General features: G+C 34.8%; 1 protein-coding gene and 1 long non-coding RNA gene across 8 annotated transcripts in view; one reads left to right on the top strand and one right to left on the bottom strand.

The window, feature by feature from the left end:
* The window catches only part of RBMS1 (RNA binding motif single stranded interacting protein 1), a 232,629-nt gene that overhangs the window by 28,865 nt on the left and 178,582 nt on the right, over positions 1-25,182 (bottom strand). For all 7 annotated transcript variants that reach the window (XM_074303311.1, XM_074303312.1, XM_074303315.1 and 4 more), the window contains exons 5-6: positions 11,832-11,989; positions 9,383-9,462 (exon numbers count right to left, since the gene is read on the bottom strand). In XM_074303311.1, coding sequence (XP_074159412.1) covers positions 9,383-9,462; positions 11,832-11,989 — 238 coding nt within the window. The remainder of the gene's footprint in view (positions 1-9,382; positions 9,463-11,831; positions 11,990-25,182) is intronic.
* Positions 1-25,182, top strand: part of LOC141562942 (uncharacterized) — a 177,434-nt gene that overhangs the window by 23,181 nt on the left and 129,071 nt on the right. The gene's annotated exons all lie outside the window — the stretch shown is intronic.

Genomic DNA, 25,182 nt, shown 5'->3' with positions numbered 1-25,182 from the left:
GAATTCTAAAAGTAGACATGAAGTGACATTCTAGACAAGGACAGGAAGCCTATCTAATGGAAAATCATATAAGAGAGGACTAGAGTACAGTGTTCTACTAATAATTATCTACTGTATGGTGTTAAATTGAAAAATACTTTGGCTTATCCCTTCTTGTATAATGTTTTCAAAGTAATATATTTTCAAATAGTTTATGAATTTTTTTAAAGGAGGGGTAATCATTAGTTTCTTTAACATGCATCAAGTACCCATACAAACTCTACAGATTACACCAGGCTATAAAATTTTACACAAAGAAATGACAATTATGTGTGATTTAAGGCCTCTTAATTCCCTCCTCTCTTCAGTTCAAAATTATCTTGAAAGGTCTTAACCTAGAAAATAAACAGGAAGAATGGTTTTTGTAAATGAGACTTTTGTGGACTAGCTAAGTGATCTTAACTGATAATTATCCTGGTAGAAAAGGACACCACACTGAAATAATACAGATAAAAGCCTTAACTTGGCCTAAAAAGAACAGAGTAAATTCTGATGTAGAGAAAACATGAACTCAGAGCTGGAGAATAGGAAAGGAGGGAGGTAAGAAAAACTCTTCAAAAGTGATGCATAGAAACTACAGCAGTTAACCTTGCGAATATAGAGGAATTATATTTCATTGTTTAGTAACTTCCTTTCCTCTTTCCTGTTTTAAAGTTTTGCAGAATCTGAGAGCAGAAGAGTTATTTAAAAAGCAAAGGATGTATCTTAGTCATGGTTCATATTAGAAGACATTTCCTTTCAATTTGGCATAAAAAGTTATCTACTTAAGATCAGAAATAAAGGACAATATGCTTCACAAGCACAAAGTAGCATAATACCACATTGGAGATTGGTTAAATGTCTTAGGTTGTATACTACCAAAAGAAGATACTGAATGTATATGCTGCTGACAGCTCTTGATTGTAAGCTGTGATGATCAAATCAGTCCATTATTCAGTATGTTGTGAACACAATTTTGATGGCAAAATGATTTTTCAAAACTTTTTTGACTTGTTGGTCATTAAAATTCCATTGAGAATGATTCAATTATAATGAGTGATGTCACACGGCAACATACTGCACATTTCCAGTAATTCTTTTCTTTACCCATGCTCTTAGCTGAAATGCTACAGCAAAGCTTGACTAAATCTATTCTTTTTAATAGACAGGCTAAAAATGAACACAACAAAAATACCAGCTTTGATTAACTACTGCAGCCATATGATATGTTCTCTGGGAAATTCTATTCACTTATCTAAATCAAATTGTTCTGAGGATCTCCGAGTCCTTCCTTAATGTAAGAGACATCTTCATGTTGTGGTTGTGTCCCAAATCAGTGATTCTGAATGCTTTTTCCAGGTGTTAGCCACAGGTACTGTATTTTTTCTGAGGAAGAGAATACTTGAAACTCCCATTTTCTAGCAATTTTTGATCCCAATCAACATGAAGAAGAAAAAAAGAAAGAAAGAAAGAAAAACTGTCTTTGACAAAAAGCTGTTTAAGACTCCCATCATTCCAAAAGTAATGTTCTGCAAAGCAACCATAATTAACACTTTCTGAAAATGTTTGTAATTCTCAAAGTGCCTCAATTAGTCACATTCTGTGGATATTTACATTTGCTTTTTTCTCTTTTATTCTTTTTTTTTTTTTTTTTTTTTTTTTTTTTTTTTTGCATTCTACCAACCACTATGACAATAAGGAATTTACTTTTAGAAGTTTCTATCCTAGGATCCATGAAACACATTCCCTTTTCTCCTTGTATAGCATCATTTCCTGATCTCATTTCTTGCTACCAGGGAGGTCCAGTTCTATTTCTGATAACTGTATTTAACCCCTTCTTTGTTTCAATTAAAAATTATGTTATTGTAACTAAACAGCATGACAAGTTGTATTTTTTCTACACAGATGTTCTTCTTCCCACACCTATTTTGTTACAATTTTGCTTACAATATCCTTCTTTACCCATATGCAGTCTTTTCAACCCCCATTCAATCTGTAAAATTGGCTAGTCTCCAATATCTCACATACCATAACAGCATTTCATTTCTGCAGTTTTCTGGATTGTGCAGACGTTTCACTTGATTTATCTTTATCAAGACCGTCTTTTGCTTGTTTGATATACAGGACTCTAGTATCCTTTACTGACTTAATAAACTTAGTAGCATTGTACCTTTAACACAGCTACTTACTAAATAAGGAAAGTTTAAATGCTAGTTTTGTTTTAAAGTTATTGCCTAGGATCCTCTTTCAAAAAGAAAAAAAAAAGGAGAGAGAGGTGTGGGCAAAAAAATATATATCCATCCAATTTTATAGTAACACCTGCATCTTGCATCCAAGATTTTTTGCTTTTAATAAAACCCTGTTCAACAACTTATTGCTTCTATCTGGCAGAACTGGATAGCAAAGGGGTGTAACTTGGGCTTCTAATGGTTATGGGTAGGTGTTTTTGATTATAACAATTACTTACAGCTGCCCTATCATAGGCAGAGTAGGACATGCAGAACATGCAGGTACATAGTGGGGAGAAGGACACCCAACAATACTCTCTTTTGGAAAACCTTGCTTCTTCTTTTTTAAGCATACATTTCACTTATGAGATAGGCAGCAGAGTGCTTAAGAAAAAGCACTGAATTTGTACCTGAAAGACCAGGATTCAAATTGTGTATGTATTAATTATAAGCTGTGTGAATGTGGGCAACTTACATTAACCTCTATCAGTTTCATTTTTCTTGTCTCTAAAATGAGAAATAATATTTATGCTATCTACTTCTCAGAGCGCATTTTGAAGGTCAAATGAAATAATGCATATAAAACACTTAATGATGAACTATCCTGAATACATAAATGTATATATTATTTTACTAATATTTTAATGCATGTTATAAATATTTTTGTGTCATAGATCCTCCTACTCTCTTTGGCAGCCTAATGAAGCCCAGACTCCTCAGAATGATGTTTCTTGCTTACATTTGTAATTTAAGGAAATGCTAAATTTCAATGAGAGGGGTTGTGAAAAATAAGAGAGATTTTTTCCTAGCCAAGTTCATAAACTTTCTGAAATCTACCCATGGACCCTTTTTCTCTACACTCAAGGATTATTTATGAACTATAGGTAAAGAACTCTACACATCAATTCAATTGAAGAGGAAAATAATGTTTCATCTCAAGTACATACAATGGACTGCATCCAAATAACTTTAAACAAATTCAAAATGTATTAAGGAAGGACTCAGAGGAGTTATTAACTTCAAGATATAATCCCATTGTCCTAAATATTCTGAAAATGTCTTAGAATTCTTTAAGCATAGCTCTTCTTTATGGCTTCTGAGCAATTCCATTTTATAAAAAAAGTAATGACAATGAAGACTGAGGCATTAAGGAAGCCAAAAGGATAATAAAAATTCTTGAAAAATTTCCAGACTGTACAAAAAAGTTAAAAACCAAAAATACTCATTCTAGCACAACAATTATTTTTCCTTTCTGAAGAGTTATTTTTCTGGTTTTTGGCAAAGATGATGCCCTAATTCAGCCTCTGTATGAGACAGGTCAGATGGAGTTAACAGGAATGGTTTTCTGAAGCCTAGATGCCATGAGTACATGCCCTAGTTAGAAAAGTCCACAGAATTATCATAGGAGGCATACCTAAAACAGGCTAAATTCTTAGGGTCAAATTCTGTTCATGGTCACATGTGTTGTGCCAAATTAGAATCTCACTCTAATTTCCTCAATAGCAGGCACAGAACAGTAGAAGATACACACTTATCAGTGTAGTGCTGGGCAAAAAATACCTTAGTGAGTACTTGACTTAATTTTGGTCCCCTTTTTATGTGTTCTTTCCTTTCCTTGTGTTATATCCTGTCATCCCATTATTTTTCTATTTTCTTTTCATGGTTATCTAGATTTCTCTAGAATCACAGGGATAACTCTAGATGGACTTGAAAAAAAGTTATGATAAACTGTCTCAAACATAAAAATGTATGTGAAAGTCCTTGGTAAACTATATAGCACTATTTAAATGTAAAGTTAAAAAAATTATTATTAGAACCATAAACAGATGGGTATAAAGGAAAAGCTAAAATAGCACTACTTTATGCAATAGTGAGGCACCAGAAAGCATATTTTCTTTCTGCTATACTTTTTAGACTACATTCTCCTCTAGAGAGGCTCTACAAGAACATTTTTAGACAAATTCCTGAATTTCAGTCGTGTTGGCTTATTTTGGCCTTCTATAGGACTCCTAATGTGAATTATTGCTCTATATAACTATCCAGCCCTAGCTTTTAATTTTGTATAAAAGAAATCAACACCATTGTGTTTCCTTCTATCAATATTTATAATCTCCAAGTGATTAAGCTGACAATGAAAATTTCTCTGTAGAATTCATCTGGATTGCCTTAAAATGCATAACACAAATTGTTAACTTGTTTAAAGTTTTTAGCTTTTTTTGTATTCTGTTTTAAGGATTTCAAAGTGAGCCTGACTTTTAGTCAGACTGCAAGCTAACCAGTAGTTAAATTGTAGTAAATCCTTGGGATAGAGAAATGTTTCAATATGTTTAAAAGTGTGTGAATTTTATTTTGGAGGAGTGGAGGCTAGGAAGAATAAGGTTCCTGCTATATGATCTACTTTGTACACAAGCAACATGAATGTGACTTTGAAGGAAAACTTGCTACACACTACAAGTTAAACCTGCTTTAGAAAAAGCACACATTTATAAGTCACTTACAAATTGCTTTAGAATTTTTTACAATCAAGAAAATATACATATGCACATATGTATGTGTTTGTGTGTGCATGCATACATATAGATGTTTTTATGTATGTGCGTATCTATGTAATATATATTTTTCAATTAAAAAAAATCTCAATGCAAACTACATTGAATGACATAGTCCAAGATTTTTCTAAAGTATAATTATAGCTTGTACCAAGTTTTTCTTTAGTCCTATGTTACTTACATATATATGTTCACACATACATACATACATACATACTCATGTATATATATTAATAGAATATTAAGTTTATATCAGAAAACAGTTTACTAATAGCATCTATTCAGTCTTAGGCCAAGAAAGATTTGTGAGCAGTATACTTTCACTTGCAGCTTCCTGCTCTTGTAAGACAAAAAAGTTTGAAAAGAGTGGTGAGGTTTCTCTAAAGATTAGATTTGACCTTATTACCATACCATTCAAGAATGACAATAGCTCTGAATACCTCTGGGATGAAATATAAATTCCTCTATTTGCTATTTAAAATTTTTACTGCCTGACTCTTTTTCAGACTACTCACATACTACTTTCTTTCTCACACTTTATGTGGTCCAGCCATATTGACCTGTTTGCTCTTCTTGTAATAATCTTCATTGCCCATCTATGAATCTTTGCAACCTACTTGGCCTCCCATGAATGTTCTCCCTCCTCAACTCCCAGCTTTTGTAATATCTGGTTTCCTTCAAGACTCAGCTCAAGCACCAACCTCCAGCAGTAGTTATTTCTACCTTATTTCACTCTCATGTCCAACCCTCCAGCTCCTGGTGCCTTCCCATTCATAGTTACCTCGTCCTCATTCTACATGTATGTAATTATATATGTACACTTCTCCCCCCAGAGGCCTCCATATTCATTATGTTTCACTCTCATTTTTCTGTTTCTAGCACTTAGGATATTTATTAAATTAAGCACTTTAACAAATGTTTGTTGATTGATAGCTTGTCTGAAGAGGGCGTGGCCTATGAAGAAAAATAGAAAATTCATGGACCTAATCAACTGGGCTCACATTAATCTCAGACATTTACAATATAGTTTAAGAATATGAGATTTAAGATAAATTTAGTTTTAAACTTGTTAAGTTAGAGTAATCTTTTGGGGACTGTTGATACAACAATCAAGTATTTTTCTTCCTTTCACTTAATTATATCCCTGGTAGATTACCAACAATGCAGATTCCATAAACATGTACACAAACAGTTTTATTCAATAATACAAACTTACAATATTAAATAAACCATAAAATTATTTTCACATTTTTGGAGGATTTTCATAAAATCCCTTTCCTGCTATTTCGCCATGGGATGAAGGTAACCCTAGGTTCTGGGGTTATTTAAGTAGAACATATGCTCTAATGGGTTCTATTAAGTTGAGGCTTTTTGGGTGGTTCAATGACAAAATGCATCTGATATTGGAGGGTCATTTATTAACCATGAGACCTTGGGGAAATCACTTAATCTCTTAGACCCCAGTTTTCTCATCTGTAGAAGGAGAAGGCTGACCTATTAAGTTTTCTAGTTCTAAATCTTATATCTTAGACAAGTAAGTAGTACAGAAGGTCAATTTTACAGATCTGATGGAATAAGCTAAAGATAAAAGTATGGATTGCATTTGGGAAATTGTAGAAAATTTTTCATCACAGTTCTAAAATTTCCCATCCCATGCCATGTTATGGAATACTACAACCTCAGAAGAATCAAAATTATGAATGATTAGGAAGGCAATGGAAGAGACAAATGTTGAGTATAAGACAGCTGAGGAATAACCAGTGATGATTTACATGCAAATTTGGCATAAAAATTACATTCAGAAAGTATAGGATTGGCAAAGAAATGGGGTAGTCATGTCTTAGTCAGTGAGAGACAACAAGTAGATATACTGGATATTGTATTGCTGTCCAGTGAATTTTAAAAGGCCTACAAAAAACCTTCCCATGCAACAGGAAAATTAACAATGGAAGACTTGGTGAAAGATGAAGAAAAAGTCACACAAAAAAGTGTTGATGGTTTACCAGTGGAAAAAATATGACATCAGTGAGATCTACAAATGTATTATTGGTGGAATTAGGATATTCCTCTCTTGACAGCTAGGTGGCAGAGTAAATAGATAGCTTGGAGTTTGGAGTTAGGAAGATCCAAGTTCAAATCTACCTTTAGATCTTCACTAGTTATGTGATCCCAAGTAATCACTTTACCTTCTCCCCTTTGTTTGTCCAACTGTAAAAAGGTCTAATGTTGCACCTATTTCCCATGTGGCTGTAGGGATTAAATGAGATTTTTGTCAAGTGATCCTAGCATATAGTAAGCACTTAACAAATGCTTGTTTCCTTTTTTCTTCTAAAGGCATACAACCATGCCTTATAGTGGTGCAAAAAACAGCAGAGTAAAATCTCCAAGTCTCACCAAGCTGTAGAGACTTCTAATAGAGGTCTATTGTCTGATTTTGTTTATCTAGTAGATATAAATTGAGACCCTAAATAGATGAAATCATAGATCTTTTGATATTCTGAAATATGGTATACTTAATACCATAAATAAGTATTTATTTTATTTTAAAATATAAATTTACTGAACAATACCATGTGTCTTAAAAAAAAAACACCAAAATAAACCTGAATTATAAGGGGGAATAACCATCTTCTTTTCTTAAAATCCCTTAATCTTTCAAAATTGTAGCTGAGTAGTATGAACACTACCCATTCATGTAGTATAATAGACTTATAAAATTAAATTTCAGAATGCAGCTGTTAAGAAGAAATAATATTGAAATGAGAAGTATGTGATCCAATTCTTTTTTGCATTTTCTGGACCATAAGGAATCCATTGGGACAAAACATGCTTGCTTCAATTGGAGAAAAATGAAAATTACTAAAAGGACCTTCTATATGTACGATTTTGTGACCTCCAGGTTAAATTATTATACTATGTTCTGCAGGATCTTTGAAGACAATTTTGCAGTTTTAACTAATAAGAGTATATGGAAGATTTCAAATTAACCCAGGAACTGAATGTGTTTACTAGTGGGCAAAGACCTCTATGGATAGGAAAGAAGTTAAAAACAGGCTTCTTACTTAAAGGTAGCTTACACTGAGGAGCCAAACTAAAATATATAAACAGATTGTATATACTGAAAACCAGTATGCAATTAAGTATCAAATTGTTCATACAGACCATAACAGTCTGTAAGAGTTCAGAGGTGAAAAAATGGCTTGACTGTTTACAAAACATAGTCACTACTATTGAAATGTATTTAGTGTATTTGTTATTAATTTGCTTCTTGGGAAACTCAGAATATTAACTTTATTACATGCATTGGTATAAATAATCCAAGAAGTAATTTATACCAGGTTTTACAATTAATGTGTTTTTATGTTTTATGGTTTAATATGCTTTTGTCTGATGTTAGAGGAGTTAATCTCTAACAATGAAATGACGCCATGAAAACATGATTTAGGAAAGAATGGAAAATTGTCCAATTTCTTCACCCTAACCCTGGACCCAATTAGCTGCTATCCATTTTACTCAGGAAGTAGCCAACTACATATCTTCTTGCTGTAATATAAAACATGATTCAAGTCACCTTCTCTGAAACTCTTCTAGCTCCATGAACAGTAAGAGTAAGGCACAAAGAAATTGTGTCATCAAAAAGCAGACTCAGGCAGGTGTTATCAATAAACACAATAGCTCAACAAGTATTTATTAAATGGCTACCTCAGGCCTGGTTATAACTAGCAGCTGCACAAGATGTGCTCAATAAAGATATTCCATTCTTATTGAAGATACCTGGGTAAGGAGAAAGGGAATCTGTCAAATATACTAATTGTTGCCATTTAACAATGATATGACAATTGATAAAGACCTAGTCAGTTGTATGAAGAAAGTTATAGCAAATTCTGAGACTTGTATCTCACACTGAACAATAAGAATGAAATTAGGGAAAGGAGAAAACATTTTGTATTGCTTTTCCTTTTTCTATTTTAGCCATTTCAGGACTCTATTAACAAATTAGAATGACAACTGCCATCAAAATATGCAATGCAGATGACTTGTGAACTTTTTTTTCCATTAATTAGAAACAAAAACTCTAAAGTGGAATTATAATAGCTAGCACTTTCATCAGAGTTTTAAAGGTTTACAAAATACTTCATATTTGATCTTTTTACAACAATACTGTGAGGCAGATGCTATTTTCATTTTTACAGATAAAGAAACTGAGGGATATAAAGGTAAATTAATTTCTCCATAGTAACAGCTAGTGTCTGCTGAAGTATTTTAACTCAGGATTAAACTCCTAACTTCAGTCCTTTGCTCTATCCACTGTGCCACTAAGAGTTTCCATGTATTATATATGTTGCTTCGTGTAGGCAATAATATGGAAAAAAGTAAATAGAACTATGATAATATTAGGTAATACTTTCACTAATAAAACAGATCAAATAACTAGATTTTTTAAAAAATCTAACGGATCGTTCAAAACAAGCAACTTAAAAATATATATACCTAAATTTACTAAATGTATTTCAGGCAGAAAAACCTATATCAAAGAAATGTATGGAAGTATAAAAGATGTTGCTGATAAAATTTTAGATAACATACCAGAAACTCCTGGGGGTGTCTTAATGAATTTTCCATTAAAATGACCAATAACAGCTTCACATTTTTCTGTCGATTCCATCCTAGTAATATATAAATGCAAAACACTTATAAATATTTAGAAATCTTTTTATTTTTTCATTTTGTTTTGTGCATATGTGAATACCATATTAGGCATATCCTGGTAAAACATAATTCTAATACAATAAAAGCTGGTTAATTTGATAGTTTATAATATTAAAGCCTATTAAATTAATGCTCATGCAGTTCTGCATAACAATAATTGCTATTTCCAACTTATGAGTTTGTGGAATCTTTTAAATAATAAATATTAATTTATATCCAATGTACTTTTAGCAGTAGCTATATTCATTTTATTTGAATTCTTTGAAAATTGGTATCTGTCTTAAAAATTAGTACCTGTTATTTTTAGACTTTTTGCTCTCAAGACCCCAAAAGAGCTTTTATTTATCATTTAGATTTTATCTACCAGTATTTACCACATAAGAAATTTTAAAAAATTATTAATTTAAAATAACAGTAACAAATCTATTACATTAACTTTTTAAATTAAAAAAATATTTTCTTAAAAAAATTGCAAGAAAATGGCATTATTTTTGTAAATCTCTTTAAATGTCTGGATTAATGGAGAACAGATAGATTCTCATATTGTTTCTCTATTTAATCTGTTGCACAGTGTTGTTTTGGTTTAAGTATATGATGGAAATCCAATCTTATAGATACATAGTTAGAAAAGAAAAGATTATTTTAATAAGCAAATAATATTGTATTATAATTACAGAAATGGTTTTGATCCCAGACTCCCCAAAGGGTCTGGGGAACTCCTAGTAGTTCACAGACCACACCTGAAGAACTTCTGGTCTCTATTACAACCTTTAGTGAAGCTAAGTTCAGATAGACTCATTACCAGTTTGCCCACAATATGATAAATTGAGCAGCCAAAGCAATTCTGGAAGGTTGTTATCTATTAAGTTATATCTGAAGGACCACCTGCATCAATAGAGATTAAGTATATTGACCAAAATTAAAGCTCTACCAAATCCTGAAGGATCCTTTAACAAGTAGGCTCTGTTAGACTCATCAGTATCCATTGTTTCTCAATAGTGTCAGTGAATTGGTGGGGCACATGCAATATTTTTTTTCCCTCAGATTCTTTGGGTAATGCTGCAATAACTTTTCTAAACCATAAACCAAACCCACATTACTTGAACAAAGTACATTAACAAAGTGAGCTAACAAATTAACACAATTCCAACTGAATTACCAATGGTTTTAAGTCTAGGCTTCTCCCCAAATATAAAATGAATACTTCACAAAATGGAGAAAGGGACAGCATTAATAGGTGGCTTCAATGTTTCCTTATACATCATAAAGAGTTATACTTGTGTTAACTATGTTTTACATCATCTTAATAATTTTTCTTGAGAATAATATTTACATTTTCATCATAAGGAAATCATTTTTTACTTATTTCATTTTATTTTATTTTATTGAGACTAGGTTTCCTTATTTTCCCTAGCCTGGAAATGCAATGAACACTCACAAGTTTCAGCCCATTAGTGATCAATATGGAAACTTTGACCACCTCCTTTCCAAACTGGACTAGTTCACCTCTCCTTAGTAAAATGGTGTCCCTCACCTTTCCCAGTGGCTTGCTATATTGGTAACAAACATAGGAGAGACATCTTATTGACTTTAACTCATTGCAACCAGTACATACAATAACCTTATTTTCTATAAGAACAGGGATTATATATTTGTGGCAGTACAAGGGGTGAGGGGCAAGTATCAAACGTTTTATAAAAACTTAACTGAAAAGCAAAAGGCATAGTTGGATGGAGTGCTGGATTTGTAGATCTGGGTTCAAAACCTACCTCTGACACTTCATAATTATGTGAACATGATCAAGTCACTTAACTACTCTGAGCATCTATTTCTACCTCTTTAGAATAGGTTTATTCATACTTATAGTACTTATAAGATTGCTATGAGGCTTAAAGAAAAATTTAAGAATACATGTAAACTACTTCAGTAATTTAAAAATTTTCATAAATGTCAGCTATTATTACTGTTAATAAATTTCTACACTAAGAAAAAAAATTATCTGCAATAAGTGTGTGTTTGTGTTCATGATAACCAACTTTGTAATTAATACAATTAATTTTAAGAAACTTTTCCTCAGTGTGATTTTAAAACATTTAGCTTTCTCAGATTTAAAAGTTGGGAATTTAAAATTCTGAGAATATACAAAAACATTTTAAAATCAAGATTGATGCATTTAGTTATGCCTTTCCTTTTTTCTCTAGAGCTTATTAAATTATTTCTTTGAAACATCCAACCAGATAATGTTTTATTTTCATAAGATACATAAAACAGCAGATCTAGCAATGAAACATCCAGGAGAAAAAAAGCAAAACAAAAACAAACTTACCTAGCAAAGCCAACACCGCGACTTGTACCACTGGAATCACGCAGTATCCTTGTAGAAATTACTTGTCCAAATGGTTTAAGCATATTTTCAAGTTCTTGCTCATCCATGGACAATGGCAAATTAGAAATATACAGGTTTGTAGGGTCTTGTTCCTGTTGCTAAAACAAAATAGAGCTTCTTATTAATTTCTCAAGAAAAGTAAATATAAAATCTGTGGCACAAATAATTCGACATTACTATATTTATCTCCTCTCTACTCCATCCTACACACTACAGACAATGTAATCTTTTTTAAATGTAGATCTGCCCAAGTTATTCTCTTAATTCCAATGGCTCCCTATTACCTTTAGGGCAAAATATAATTTTTTTTGGGGGGGGGGTAGTCCTTTTCAACTGCCTCCCTTTTCATGTTCAATAGATACTAAGTTTCCAATTTGTTATACAGTCACATTGGCTCTCTCTTTATTCCTCATATAAGCTAATCTATCTCCCACCTCCATGCCTTTGTACTTGCTATTGCCATGCTTAAAATACATTGCTCCTGAAATGTTGCCAATCTTTTTTTTTTCTTTCAAAAAAGAGTTCAAGTGCTACCTTTTTCATAAAGTCTTTCCTAATCTACCATTTCTTTTTCCTCCCCTTCAAGAGGTAGTTTTCATCATTTCAAACTTTGTATTTATTTACTTTATGCATATTTAGCAAGAGGCAGTGTGATACAGTGGATAGAGAGTTGCCCACAGTCCAACAAACCCATCTTAGAGTTTTACTTCTAAAACTATGATTATGTGATCTTGTGAACTTTAACTTGTAAGTAATCCAGGCAGCTAAGACTCTAAGTCATATATGTAGTCATGGACATGTTACTCACACACAGAATCACACACAAGTATATATACATTACACACAGACATGTGTGTGTGTATGTGTGTGTATGTGTGTGTATAGAAAGACTTATTTAAGACTATAAATTTCATAAAATACAGATTTCCATTGAGGATAACTCCCTACTTAGGAGTTACCTACATGCAAGTATAGTAGTCCCTAGTTCCATCTCTTCTAAAAGTATATAACTTTCATATATGTGCCTGTGATATTCACCATTAGAATGTGAGGACCCCATGATCAGAGATTATTTTCTTCTTTGTATTTATGTCCACAATGTCTGACACATGATGCTGAATAAATGCTTGTTGATTGATCTTTCCCTATTTTGTAATGCAGTGACATATATTATAGGGCAATCATGGGTTTAAAACATAGGTATTCTCTTAGATGCATCAGATTCCACATTACTGCCCTGGCAACAATGGAAGGTAAAGATCTGGAAAGCACTGCTAATTTGGAGAGGACACCTTTGCAAAATGACAATTCTTCCCTGTTTGCTGGCGCTTTTTACCTAAAAATAGCCAAACTCCATTCTGCTAAATTTAGGTGTACAATTCCAACATACAGTTATGAGAGCTTTGATTGTACATAACAAGCAATTATGGATAATTGTTGCATTTTGAGAGTCACGGATTGAATCAGGTCACTTGGAGTCTCTAAGGCTACACTTCTTTGGTTTGACCTTTTGGAATTTTTGTCATTTTCAAACCTTCTGGATTGTAATTAGAGATAAATGGGAAATAAGATGTTTGAAACAGATTCATCACAAATGTCTGAAAATTTCAGCCAAACTGAATAAAATGAAAATATTTGGCTAAAAATAGTATAAAATAACAGTGAATCCAAATAGTAGAATGAACGCTTAAGACAAATTATTACATGATCTTTTTTTTTCTTTGTAATGGAAAAATCAGCAAAAGCCAAAGACATAAAAATGAATCTTTTCTGAGGCTGAAATTTCTATGAATATTCATTATGGCATTGTTCAAAATCAGCAGGGAAAAACTTTCATTAGATGATCAATATTTCCTAAGAAATTCATACTTCACTAAAACTTCGAGAATAGGAGAATAGGATAAGTCTTAATAATTCTAGAATTCATTTGTCTTACATCCTATTAGATTATTATATTTTTATATATTGAAGAATGCAGGGTTATGGCATCCCCTTTAAAAAGCATGATTAGTAAAACCTTTAATTGATGCTTTTAGCCAAGGGCAATAATTTCATACTCATTATAACCGTCTACATTTCTAAATGTAGAATGCTAGGAAAATTCAGTGAAAATGTATTTGGTATGTTTTGCTTTACAAAAAATTATTAGTTTTATCTTTATGCTATTCTGAATTCAGCCTTTTACTGTCAAGGGCACCCTCCCCCCCCCCCCCAAGCGCCCCAGGCTCATAGCCTAGCTGTCATCCTCTCTTACTTCTTCCCTTCTCCAAATTAAATCTGTTGTCAAGGTCTCGGGATTTCATCTTTGCAACATGTCTCTAATGTCTTTCTACTCTAATATATCATACTCTTGATACCACCATTCCATGCTTTAAGATCCTAACACATCATGCTTGAACTACTTCAATAGCTATCTGGTAGGTCTGCCTGCCCCAAGTTTCCCTCACTACAATCCATTCAGCTGTCAAAGTGATTTTCCTAAGGTACAGAATCTGATCATGTCATTTCCCTGTTCAATAAACTCTAGTTGCTCTCTTACACCTCCAACATCAAATACAAAAATGCTCTGCTTTCCACTCAAAACCCATCATAAACTTTCCACTCAAACCCCTTCCAGTCTTCTTATACTTTACTCCCCTATCATATAATTTTCAATTTAGAGACATTAGACTCTACCTCTTAACTCTAGGCATTTTCATTGACTGCTCCCAATTCCTGGTATGCTCTCTCTTCCCATATCTTCCTCCTGGATTTTCTTAGTTTCTTCAGGTTCTAGCTTAAAAATTCTCCTTTTACAGGAAACCTTTCCTAATCCCTCTTAATTCTGGTGCATTTCCTCTGTCAATTATTTCCTACTTAGGCTGTATACAGCTTTTTTGAGATACATTATTTGTTTGAATGTTATCATCCTCATGAAATTGTGAATTCTTTGAGACTGTCTTTTATCTCATTTTGTATTCTCAATTCTTAGCACATAGAAGGTACTTAATAATTGTTTATTACCTGACTGACTTAAGGGAATCTGTTCATTCAATATAAAATCAAAATATCTGAAATTCTATTATTGAATTATTTCAGTCATGTCCAACTCTCTGTGACCCTATTTGTTTTTTTGTTTGTTTGTTTTGTTTTGTTTTGTTTTTGACAAAGATGTTGAAATGACTTGCCACTTCCTTCTCCAGTTCACTTTACAGTTGAGGAAACTAAGGCAAGCAGACTTAAGGGACTTCCTAGGGTGACACATCTAGTAAATACCTGAGGCAGGATTTGAACTCATGGATCTAAGTCTTTCTGAAATTCACTGTGTCACCTATATAGTTGTGTGTGTGTATATATATAAATATATATGTGTGTGTGTGTGTGTGTGTGTGTGTGTGTGTGTGTGTGTGTGTATATATATATATATATATATATATATGTAATCATTCAATGTTCCTTAGAAGACAAGAAAAAGCCTGATGTGTCACATAAAAGAGTATGTAAACCAGTAAAGCTACTGGAAACGACTGTCAACCTCCCCTCTAGATATAAGACAGTAGTGAGATGTCTGAGGCAGAAAGTTTAGGAAAAGTTAGACCTCAAAGAGATGCGTATATGAGATAGAGGTTTCTCTTTGAGGTCCACCTTTTTTCTAAAATATAATAACATCACCTTTCTTATAAAAGATATGTTTTTTTCTAGTAACAATTTAAGGCTGTGAGAGTTGGATTATAAGGCAAGCTGAATAATACAGAATTAATACTTTAAAATTATGGTGCTGGAGAAAGACTTGAGAATGTCTTAGATAACAAGGAGATTGAATAAGTAAATACTTAAAGAAATTAGTTCAGACTATTCACTGAAAGGTCAAATACTGAAGCTGAAGCTTAAATACTTTGGCCACATAATAAGAAGACAGCACTCATTAGAATAGATCTTGACATTGGGAAATATTTCAAGATAAAAGGAAAAGGAGATGGCAAAGGATGAGATGAATAAATAGTGTCACTGAAATAACAAACATGAATTTAGACAGACTTTTGGAAATTGTGGAAGACAGAAAACCATGATGTGCTATGGCCACAAAGAGTTAGATATGACTCAACAACAAGAAAACCCATAACTAATTCTATACTATCACAGGTTCTAGCATCATATCTATGATAGATAGATCACCTTTCAAGCAAATGGTTTTATTTCTCTCATATTCCTCCCAACTTTCCTACTAACATCTTCAAAAGTTTTACATAAGACACTGGAAATATTGGAATAATGGAAGGAAATATGTCAATGTATAATTGTATAGTGAGCATAAAGCTTAAATATGGGGCCTAAAGACCTGGATCTGCATCTTGTTGTTTCCTTGTATTAGCCATATGACCATGGGAAAGTCATTGTTACTTACATTTTTCTTCTGTAAAATGAAAGTGTTACATTATATTTAAGAACCTTTGCATTTTTTGAAAATTTGTATTTATGAAGTCTAAAATTCTTTGATTTCTAAATAGGATTTTATAATTTTCAATTAACCAATCAGCCAACCAACTAATTATAGGATTCTCCCTAAAGGACTAGCTATGTGGACCTTATGACTTTGCTCAGTCAATTGACATTTACATTTAAAAGTATCCAGTGTTTGGTTGCAGTTAGAAAAGAATGGCATATAGCAGTCCTCTTCCTATCCAATAAATATTAAAATACTTGTTAGAATACTATATGATATAGATTTGCATATGCTACTTCTACTGCTAGAAGGTATTCTCCTCATCTCTGCACTGTAGAATCCCTGACTTTTAAGGATTGAGTTCTATTTGACTCAAGGTCCCTTATCCCTATTAAGAAAACCTCACATTTATAAATCCAATCATCCATTGTTTCTCAGGGGATATCAAATATTCTGATAGATCTTATAAAAGAATTCCAAGTTTTAGAGACCTTATAAGTCCAAAATTTAAAATCACTGGGAAAAAATACTAAGAATTTTTCAGACTTCTAAATTGTTTACTTCATATAATCTAGCACTGAGGTCCATTAAATGAAGAAAAAAGGCAAAGTCTTTGCTAAGTCTTCAATCTATTTATGGTGTATAGTGACAACCATTTTCAATTAGAAAAACACATTTCCAGTTATTTTAAGTGTAGTTACTCTTTATCTTCAGCATTCCCCCTCCCCTCCAATCTAATTTAACAGAGAATCATCTAAAACTACCAGTCATTTTGACATCTAATGTCTAAGCAGTTAAAAAAAAAATCTATTACCAGCAATATTTTAAAAGAACTTTGAGTGATAAATCACTCTGACTACTATAAATAGTGAAATTAAGTACAAAGAACACATGAAGGAAGATACTATCTGCATACAGAAAAAGAACTGATAAATAGAAGTATATATGAATGATTTCACACACACAAACACACAAACACACACACAAACACACAAACACACACACACACACACACATCCCCCTAATGATAGCCATATCTCTAAGGTGTAGGGAAGAAGGGGAAAAAAAGGAAAAAATAAATTCACATAACTTAAAATATTACATATTTTAAAAGAACAGCAAATGGCACATTATAGATCTACAGTTTCATGTGCAATCATCTTTTTAAATTTACTATTTTATGAAAATGCTCATTTGTTCCATAAATTAATAACAAAATAAAATTTTAAAAGAAAAAACAATTAGAACCACTACTCTTTTTTATTACATAGGGAATGTTTTAAAACCATAATGGTATCATCTATTTTATAGGTAGTGGGCAAAAGTAAAAGGGATGTGGGGGGCAAAGGGTCTCTTCATGTCCCTGAAGATGAGAAAAGTTCAACAGTTCCTCTAATAAGTAAAGAACTAGATTCCACATTGGCTATAAGAACTACAACAAAAATAAAAACTAATGTTCACTTGAGTTGAAACGTGGTGCTTAGAGGTGTAAAGCTCTCAGCCATCATATGAAAGAAATTAACAATAACCTCCCTATGTGTGTGGAACAGTTCCTAAAATGCAAGAAAGGGTCTTGGCAGGATGAGCAGACATCTGTTTACTCTTGTTCTGAATAGGGTCACTGTTAGGATTACTAAGTGAGAACTGAGGTTGTCTGGATAGTTACAAGGTGAGAACTCAGGTTGACTTGGTAGAAGGAGCAAGCCCATTGGCTGAAGTGGTTCTTCCCAGAAGCCCTTGCATTATCCCACGCCCATTCTCTGGGAGGATAAAGAGGACAGCAATCCAGGAAGAGGAGAAGACTCTGAATTGCATCAGGCTTGACGGGGCTCTCTGCAGGAAGGGAAGTCACTTCTTTGGACAAGAGTTAACAGCAACTGCCTGGAGACAACGGTTCGTTACAGGAAGAAGAATCTGTCTGAGAGATTTGAGTAGACACAGCAGATCTCTTCCCAGAGAGCGATCCAGCAGCTTCTGGAGACGACAGCTCGTTACAATTGGCGTCCACACGTGGGGCAAGGACTTTTACTTATCCTGACAAGAGGAGCTAGACCAGACCTTTGCAATTTGGCGCCTGAACAGGGACAGACACAGTCCTGATTCCAGTGGAAAAGCTTCCAATCTAGATCTCAGTCTCTCTGACCCAGAACCGTGAGTAACGAGGAAACTTTGTTAAAGATTAAGTGAGCGTGCTAATAGATAAATAAGGAACTTAACTTGTGAAGGGCTAAACCAGGAATCTCTTATAGCTGAAATGGGGCAGATGTTAGCTATATTCAATCCCTGGACCTCAGCCGACTCAACCTCAGCCCCAGACGCAACCTCAGCTCCATTCAGGAGTGGTACTATAGAGAGTATAATCAAGATAATTGAGGAGCAGAGTTTACTTGTAACCTGGGTACAGATTGCTAAACTCTTGGCTGCATTAAGACGCACATCCCCTTGGTTCTTAGAGGAAGAAAAGATAGATGTAGATAAATGGAAGCTAGTGGGATATGAAATGAAAGAATTTCAAGCAAAAAATGGGCCTCGTTCAATTTCTGCAGAAGTATTTTATATCTACAACATAGTTCAATTAGCCTTAAACTACCAAGCAAGTTGTAGGAGAAGGAAAAGTTCTAAAAATGAACAGAGGAGGAAGTGTGAGGAAAAAAGGAAAGATCAAGATCTTTCCCTAGAGCAAGAGGATTTAAATGAGGAATTATGGTATGATTCTCTTGAAGAAGCTTCAACCCTGCCTAGAGAACAGATTATTGACAGGCCCACATCAACCCCACCTTCAGAGATGGAGGAAGAAAGAGGGGAAGAGGCAGAAACACAAACAGAATTGCCTGTGAAGAAGCCTAAGCCTATGACAAGATTAGAAAAAGCATTGGTTAAAGCTAAGAGAGAAGGACAGGATATAAGTGATTTTATACATGCATATCCTGTGATTGAAGAGATTGACTCTGTAGGTAAAAAAAGGAGAAGATATGCACCTTTAGATTTGAATAAAATTAAGGATTTGAAAAAAGGTTGTACCCTTTATGGGGCTACATCAGCTTATGTCAAAATGTTACTAGATGGTTTGTCTTATGAAGTCCTAACCCCGAATGATTGGAAATCCATAGCAAGGACATGTCTGGAACCTGGAGAAAATTTATTATGGCTTGCGGAATTTCATGAATTATGTAAAATTCAAGTCAGATGCAATTTGGAAATAGGAGTTAACACACAATTCACTTTTGAGCACTTGGCTGGTGAAGGTCGGTATGGAGAGAATTCAGAACAGACTGATTATACCATGACAATATATGAACAAATTGCAAAGGCTGCAATAAAAGCTTGGGGTGTCCTTCCTGGACAGAAAGATCGTGGAGAGGCTTTCACTAAAATACAGCAAGGTCCCAATGAACCTTTTGCAGATTTTGTGGGACGTTTGCAAACTGCTGTCAAAAGAACTATTGGAGAAAATTCAGCTACAGAAATAATGACCAGACATCTGGCTAAGGAAAATGCCAATGAAATTTGCAAAAGAATTATATGGGGATTAGACAAAGATGCTCCTTTAGAGGAGATCATAAGACGCTGTGCTACAGTGGGAACAAATGCTTTTTACACCCGGACAATGATGAATGTGGAAAGACAGGGTCCCTCCTGGCAAGGGCCTTCTAGAGAAACTCGGCGATGTTTTCAATGTGGAAAAATTGGGCATCTAAGAGCTCAGTGTAGATATGGAGATACAGTGAGAAGACAGGGTGAGAGAAGACCTAAAACTCCATGTCCAAAATGTCACAAGGGCCTCCACTGGGCCTCCGAATGTAGATTGACCCAGGGAAATGACAGATGGGGCCCAGCTTCAGCCCCCCAAGTGGGGCATGATGGCAGCCGAGGTTACATCCAGAGAATTTTAAGACATGATCAATCAGCCAAAAGGCAATCAGATGGAAGAAAGGGATTGAAATTAGGAAAAATAGAGTTGTGTGCAGTAGAGACTACCGAGATACTCCCTGGAGAAGTGAAATCTGTTCCTGTTGAGCCTATGGATCCTTTGCCTCCAGGCACAGTAGGCTTGACCATTTCACCTTCTGAGAGTGCCTACAAAACAGTGTCCATCCATACACTGATGTGGGAGACTGGAGAACGTGTATCTAATATCCCAGTCACTAACACAGGCAGACAACGTGTGATTTATCAACCAGGAGAAGTAGTAGCATCAGGCTTATTGTTACGGACCCCTAATAAGCAACCTAGTGATAGTCGCCTAGATTTTGACTCCAATGAACAAAATCCAGGAATATATTGGACAGCAGCTGTGACAGCTGACCGACCTATGCTTACTATTTATATAAATGGAATACCATTTGAAGGATTGGTAGACATGGGTGCAGATCGTACAGTTATTAGAGGTGCCAATTGGCCCGGTCACTGGCCAAAGATTAAAGCAGACACCTATATGTCTGGGGTGGGAGGATCAATAGCAGCAGAAGTTAGTGCTAGGCCTTTGAGATGGGTATTTGAAGGAGAAACAGGAGCTTTTACTCCTTTTGTGGTTGAAAAAATCCCCATCAATCTGTGGGGAAGAGACATTTTACAGCAGATAGGATTACAAATAAGCACTTCGGCTTTTTAGGCAGGGCTGCTGTTGAAGGCCTACCTGCACTTTCACCAGTTCCTATTCAGTGGAAGACTGATTCACCAGTGTGGGTAGAACAGTGGCCCTTAAGAAGTGATAAAATTCAGGCCTTATTAGACATAGTGCAAGAACAACTTGACCAAGGACACTTGCGGCCTTCTCTAAGTCCTTGGAATTCCCCAGTATTTGTGGTGAAAAAGAAATCTGGAAAATGGAGGATGATAACTGATCTAAGAAGAGTAAATGAACAGATGGAAACTATGGGAACTCTTCAGCCTGGACTTCCATCTCCTACTCAGTTGCCAAGAGAATGGCCTCTATGGGTTATAGACATTAAGGATTGTTTCTATTCTATTCCTCTAGATAAGGAGGATATGAAAAGATTTGCTTTTTCAGTGCCTAGTGTTAATTTGGCCGAGCCTTATAAAAGATATGAATGGACAGTTTTGCCACAGGGAATGAAAAACAGCCCTACTATGTGCCAAATGTATGTTGCAGCTGCTCTTGCTCCAGTAAGAAAAGCCTTTCCAAAAGTAATATTGTTACATTATATGGATGATATTTTGGGATGTGCACCTGAGGAACAAATGTTAGAGGCATGTCTACAAAGGACCATGGAAACATTAAAGTACTACAAACTGCATATAGCTACAGAAAAAATTCAAAGACATGCTCCTTTTCAATATTTAGGATATGAAGTATATCCTAAGGTGCTTACAGTACAAAAACTCTCCTTAAGAACAGAGAAGCTAAACACCTTAAATGACTTCCAGAAATTGATAGGAGATATCCAATGGATGCGTCCCGTGTTAGGCTTAACTACCAATCAACTACAACCACTATATGACATTTTAAGGGGAGACAGTGCTTTAAATTCACCACGCCAGCTTACAAAAGAAGCACAAAAGGCTTTGAGAGAAGTTGAACTGGCTTTATCCAATGTGGTTGAAAGAGTCACTCAAAAACCCTTGGAAATATCAGTTTTTGCTACAAAAGAGGCACCCACAGCAGTCCTTCACCAAGGAGACAGAGTGATTGAGTGGGTGAACCTCCCAGCACAACCAGAACAAAGCCTTACACCTTACCCAGTGCTTGTGGCTAGGATTTTATTAAAGGCTATTAAGAGAGTAACACAATTATCTGGGATAAGTCCTGAAAAAATATACACATTCTATACTAACGCACAGATTAATGTATGCTGTGAGACCATCCCAGAATGGCAAATTTTATTAGCCACCGCTCCAAATTTTGCACATGGATCTCCATTAAAGATTACCTGGCTACTACATAATTGGCGATGGATTTTTGAAGAAAAGGTTTCTAAGGTTCCTCTTAAAGGACCAACAATCTTTACAGATGCCTCCAAAGAAAATATTTGTGCCATATACTCTCATGATTTAACCATAAAGAGAGTAATCAGGACTCCTTTTCAATCCACTCAACAGAATGAATTATTTGCTATCATGCTAGCTCTCACTTATTACCCAGGAGACGTAAATATAATTACTGATTCAGCCTATTCAGTAGGTGTAGTACAAAGAATTGCCACAGCCCAAATAAAATTTGCAGCCTCCAATATTTATCAGCTCTTTAAGGAACTTCAAGAGCAAGTGAGAAAACATCCAGGCAAGATTTATATCTTGCATGTCCACTCACATAGTGGACTTCCAGGTCCCATTTTTGATGGAAATTCAAAGGCAGATAGCCTTCTAACCATGTTAGCCAGTAGTCCTTTATTTCAGGAAGCACAAGAATCTCATTCTAAATATCATCAGGCTGCTCGAGCTTTACGTTTACAATTTGGAATCACAAGAGAGGAAGCTAGGAGCATAGTAAAAAGCTGTACAGCTTGTCTTCCTTTCCACGCTCCTACACTCCCTCCAGGGAAGAATCCTCGTGGTTTGAGACCCAATGAAATCTGGCAAATGGATGTGACCCATTATAAATCTTTTGGTCGTCTATCTTTTATTCATGTTGTGGTAGACACCTTTTCAGGATTCACATTTGCAATGCCAGCAGCAAAAGAGACAGCCCGAGTGGTCACTGAATTCCTTATACAGGCTTTTGCAATTATGGGTGTGCCACAAGCAATAAAAACAGACAATGGACCTGCATATACGTCCAAACATTTTACACACTTTTGTGCACAGTATAAGATTTTACATACCACGGGCATACCCTTTAATCCTCAAGGGCAGGCAATAGTAGAGAGAAGAAACAGAGATATTAAGACACTCCTCCAAAAACAAAAGAAAGGGGGAGCCACAGGTAGCCCTAGGGAACTTCTAAATTTAGTTCTCTATACCATTAATTTTCTAATTTTTGACAAAGATGCACTGGCTCCAGCAGACAGGTTTTATAACCCACCAGAAGGGCAGTGTCCAGTGAGAGCATCTCCACTGTCCTTAGATAATCGCCAGGTGATGTGGAGAGATCCAGAAAGTGGTGAATGGAAGGGACCAGATAGGTTAACTGCCTGGGGGAGAGGGTTTGCTTGTATTTCTTCAGCAGGAGAAGGAATCAGATGGGTGCCAACGAGTCATATTCGCCTTGTCCACCAGAGAGAGACAGAAAAAGAGAAAGACCTCAAAATAAAGGAGAAGATCTAAGAAACATCTGACACTGAAAGATCATGAATAATAAGAAGACTGTTAAAGAACTTTAAAAACCAGCAGGAATCATTGGACTTCCTCACACAAGATGAGACTAATGGACAATGGACTTATGGACATTTATAAATTTTCAATTTATGTTTATTTGATTATGATTATGTTATATACTTCTAGCATGTGTTATGTTACTATGTTACTATGTGCTTATGTAATTTATGTAATTATCTGTAATACTTCCCATATTGATGGATTTATGTTTCAAGGTCATGACTGTCCTATGTTCTAAATCAAAAGAAAGGGGGAGATGTTAGGATTACTAAGTGAGAACTGAGGTTGTCTGGATAGTTACAAGGTGAGAACTCAGGTTGACTTGGTAGAAGGAGCAAGCCCATTGGCTGAAGTGGTTCTTCCCAGAAGCCCTTGCATTATCCCACGCCCATTCTCTGGGAGGATAAAGAGGACAGCAATCCAGGAAGAGGAGAAGACTCTGAATTGCATCAGGCTTGACGGGGCTCTCTGCAGGAAGGGAAGTCACTTCTTTGGACAAGAGTTAACAGCAACTGCCTGGAGACAACGGTTCGTTACAGGAAGAAGAATCTGTCTGAGAGATTTGAGTAGACACAGCAGATCTCTTCCCAGAGAGCGATCCAGCAGCTTCTGGAGACGACAGCTCGTTACAGGTCACCAACCAACAGCCATTTAGGACCATGTGACTACATGCTGCTCACAATACTGTGAATCTTCTCTTCAAAGAGGGAATTAAAATCCCTGCTTGCTTTCCTGTTTCCATGTCCATAGAGAAATCATTTTCAGCTTTAGTATTAGACTGTCAACTAGACAAATATCAAATGTACCTTTAACTTGTGATAATTTGATAAGATTCAAAAATCCTTAGGAGGTAATCATCTACTCATATGAGCTTCTCTGTTAACAGATAGCATCAATGTCATTTTCACTTACATGGCTATCATTCAAAGATGAAGTCCTTTTTTGTTTTTAATCTCACTTCAGTTTTTAAATAGTTTAAATATTAGTAAGAAAAATAAAAGAAAGTTAAGGACTCATAAGAGAGAAGGATTACAATAACAATCTGTGTCACGTTTGCCATCCCAGTATTGTTCCCTCTTTGATTTCCTGCAGTCAAATTTTAATAGACAGCTAGCTGTGGGGTAGGGACAGGAAAGGAGGTAAGGGTTGTGATGGAGGGAGAAACATGTAGCTCTGGGAATTCTAGAATGTGACCTTTTGACCACCTTCCATCACTGGCTAAGCTTCTTGGATTAAGATTGGCTATTAGAGTTTATAGATAGTGCTTTTTCCTCCTTGTTCTTAAAAAAGTACAAATCTATGTTAGTTACTAGCTAACTGCAAAATTCAACAAATTAAATTATCTGCAAAATTTATTTGGCAAGTTTTATCAAAGTACCTTTCTACTGAAATATGAACTTTTCTTTTTTTTTTTTAATACATTTTATGCCATCCATAGAAAGAACTGTGAAGATTGAAGTACACTATCATCACTTTTTTTTTTTTTTTTTTGCTTTTTCTTTCTCTTGGTTTTTTCTTTTTATTCTGATTTTTCTACAAGACTAATATGTTTAAAATTATGGTACATGTATAACTTATATTGGATTGCTTGTT

Source organism: Sminthopsis crassicaudata, chromosome 3 (assembly GCF_048593235.1).
Source record: "Sminthopsis crassicaudata isolate SCR6 chromosome 3, ASM4859323v1, whole genome shotgun sequence".
Lineage (NCBI taxonomy): Eukaryota > Metazoa > Chordata > Mammalia > Dasyuromorphia > Dasyuridae > Sminthopsis > Sminthopsis crassicaudata.
This window is presented reverse-complemented; position numbering and strand designations above follow the sequence as displayed.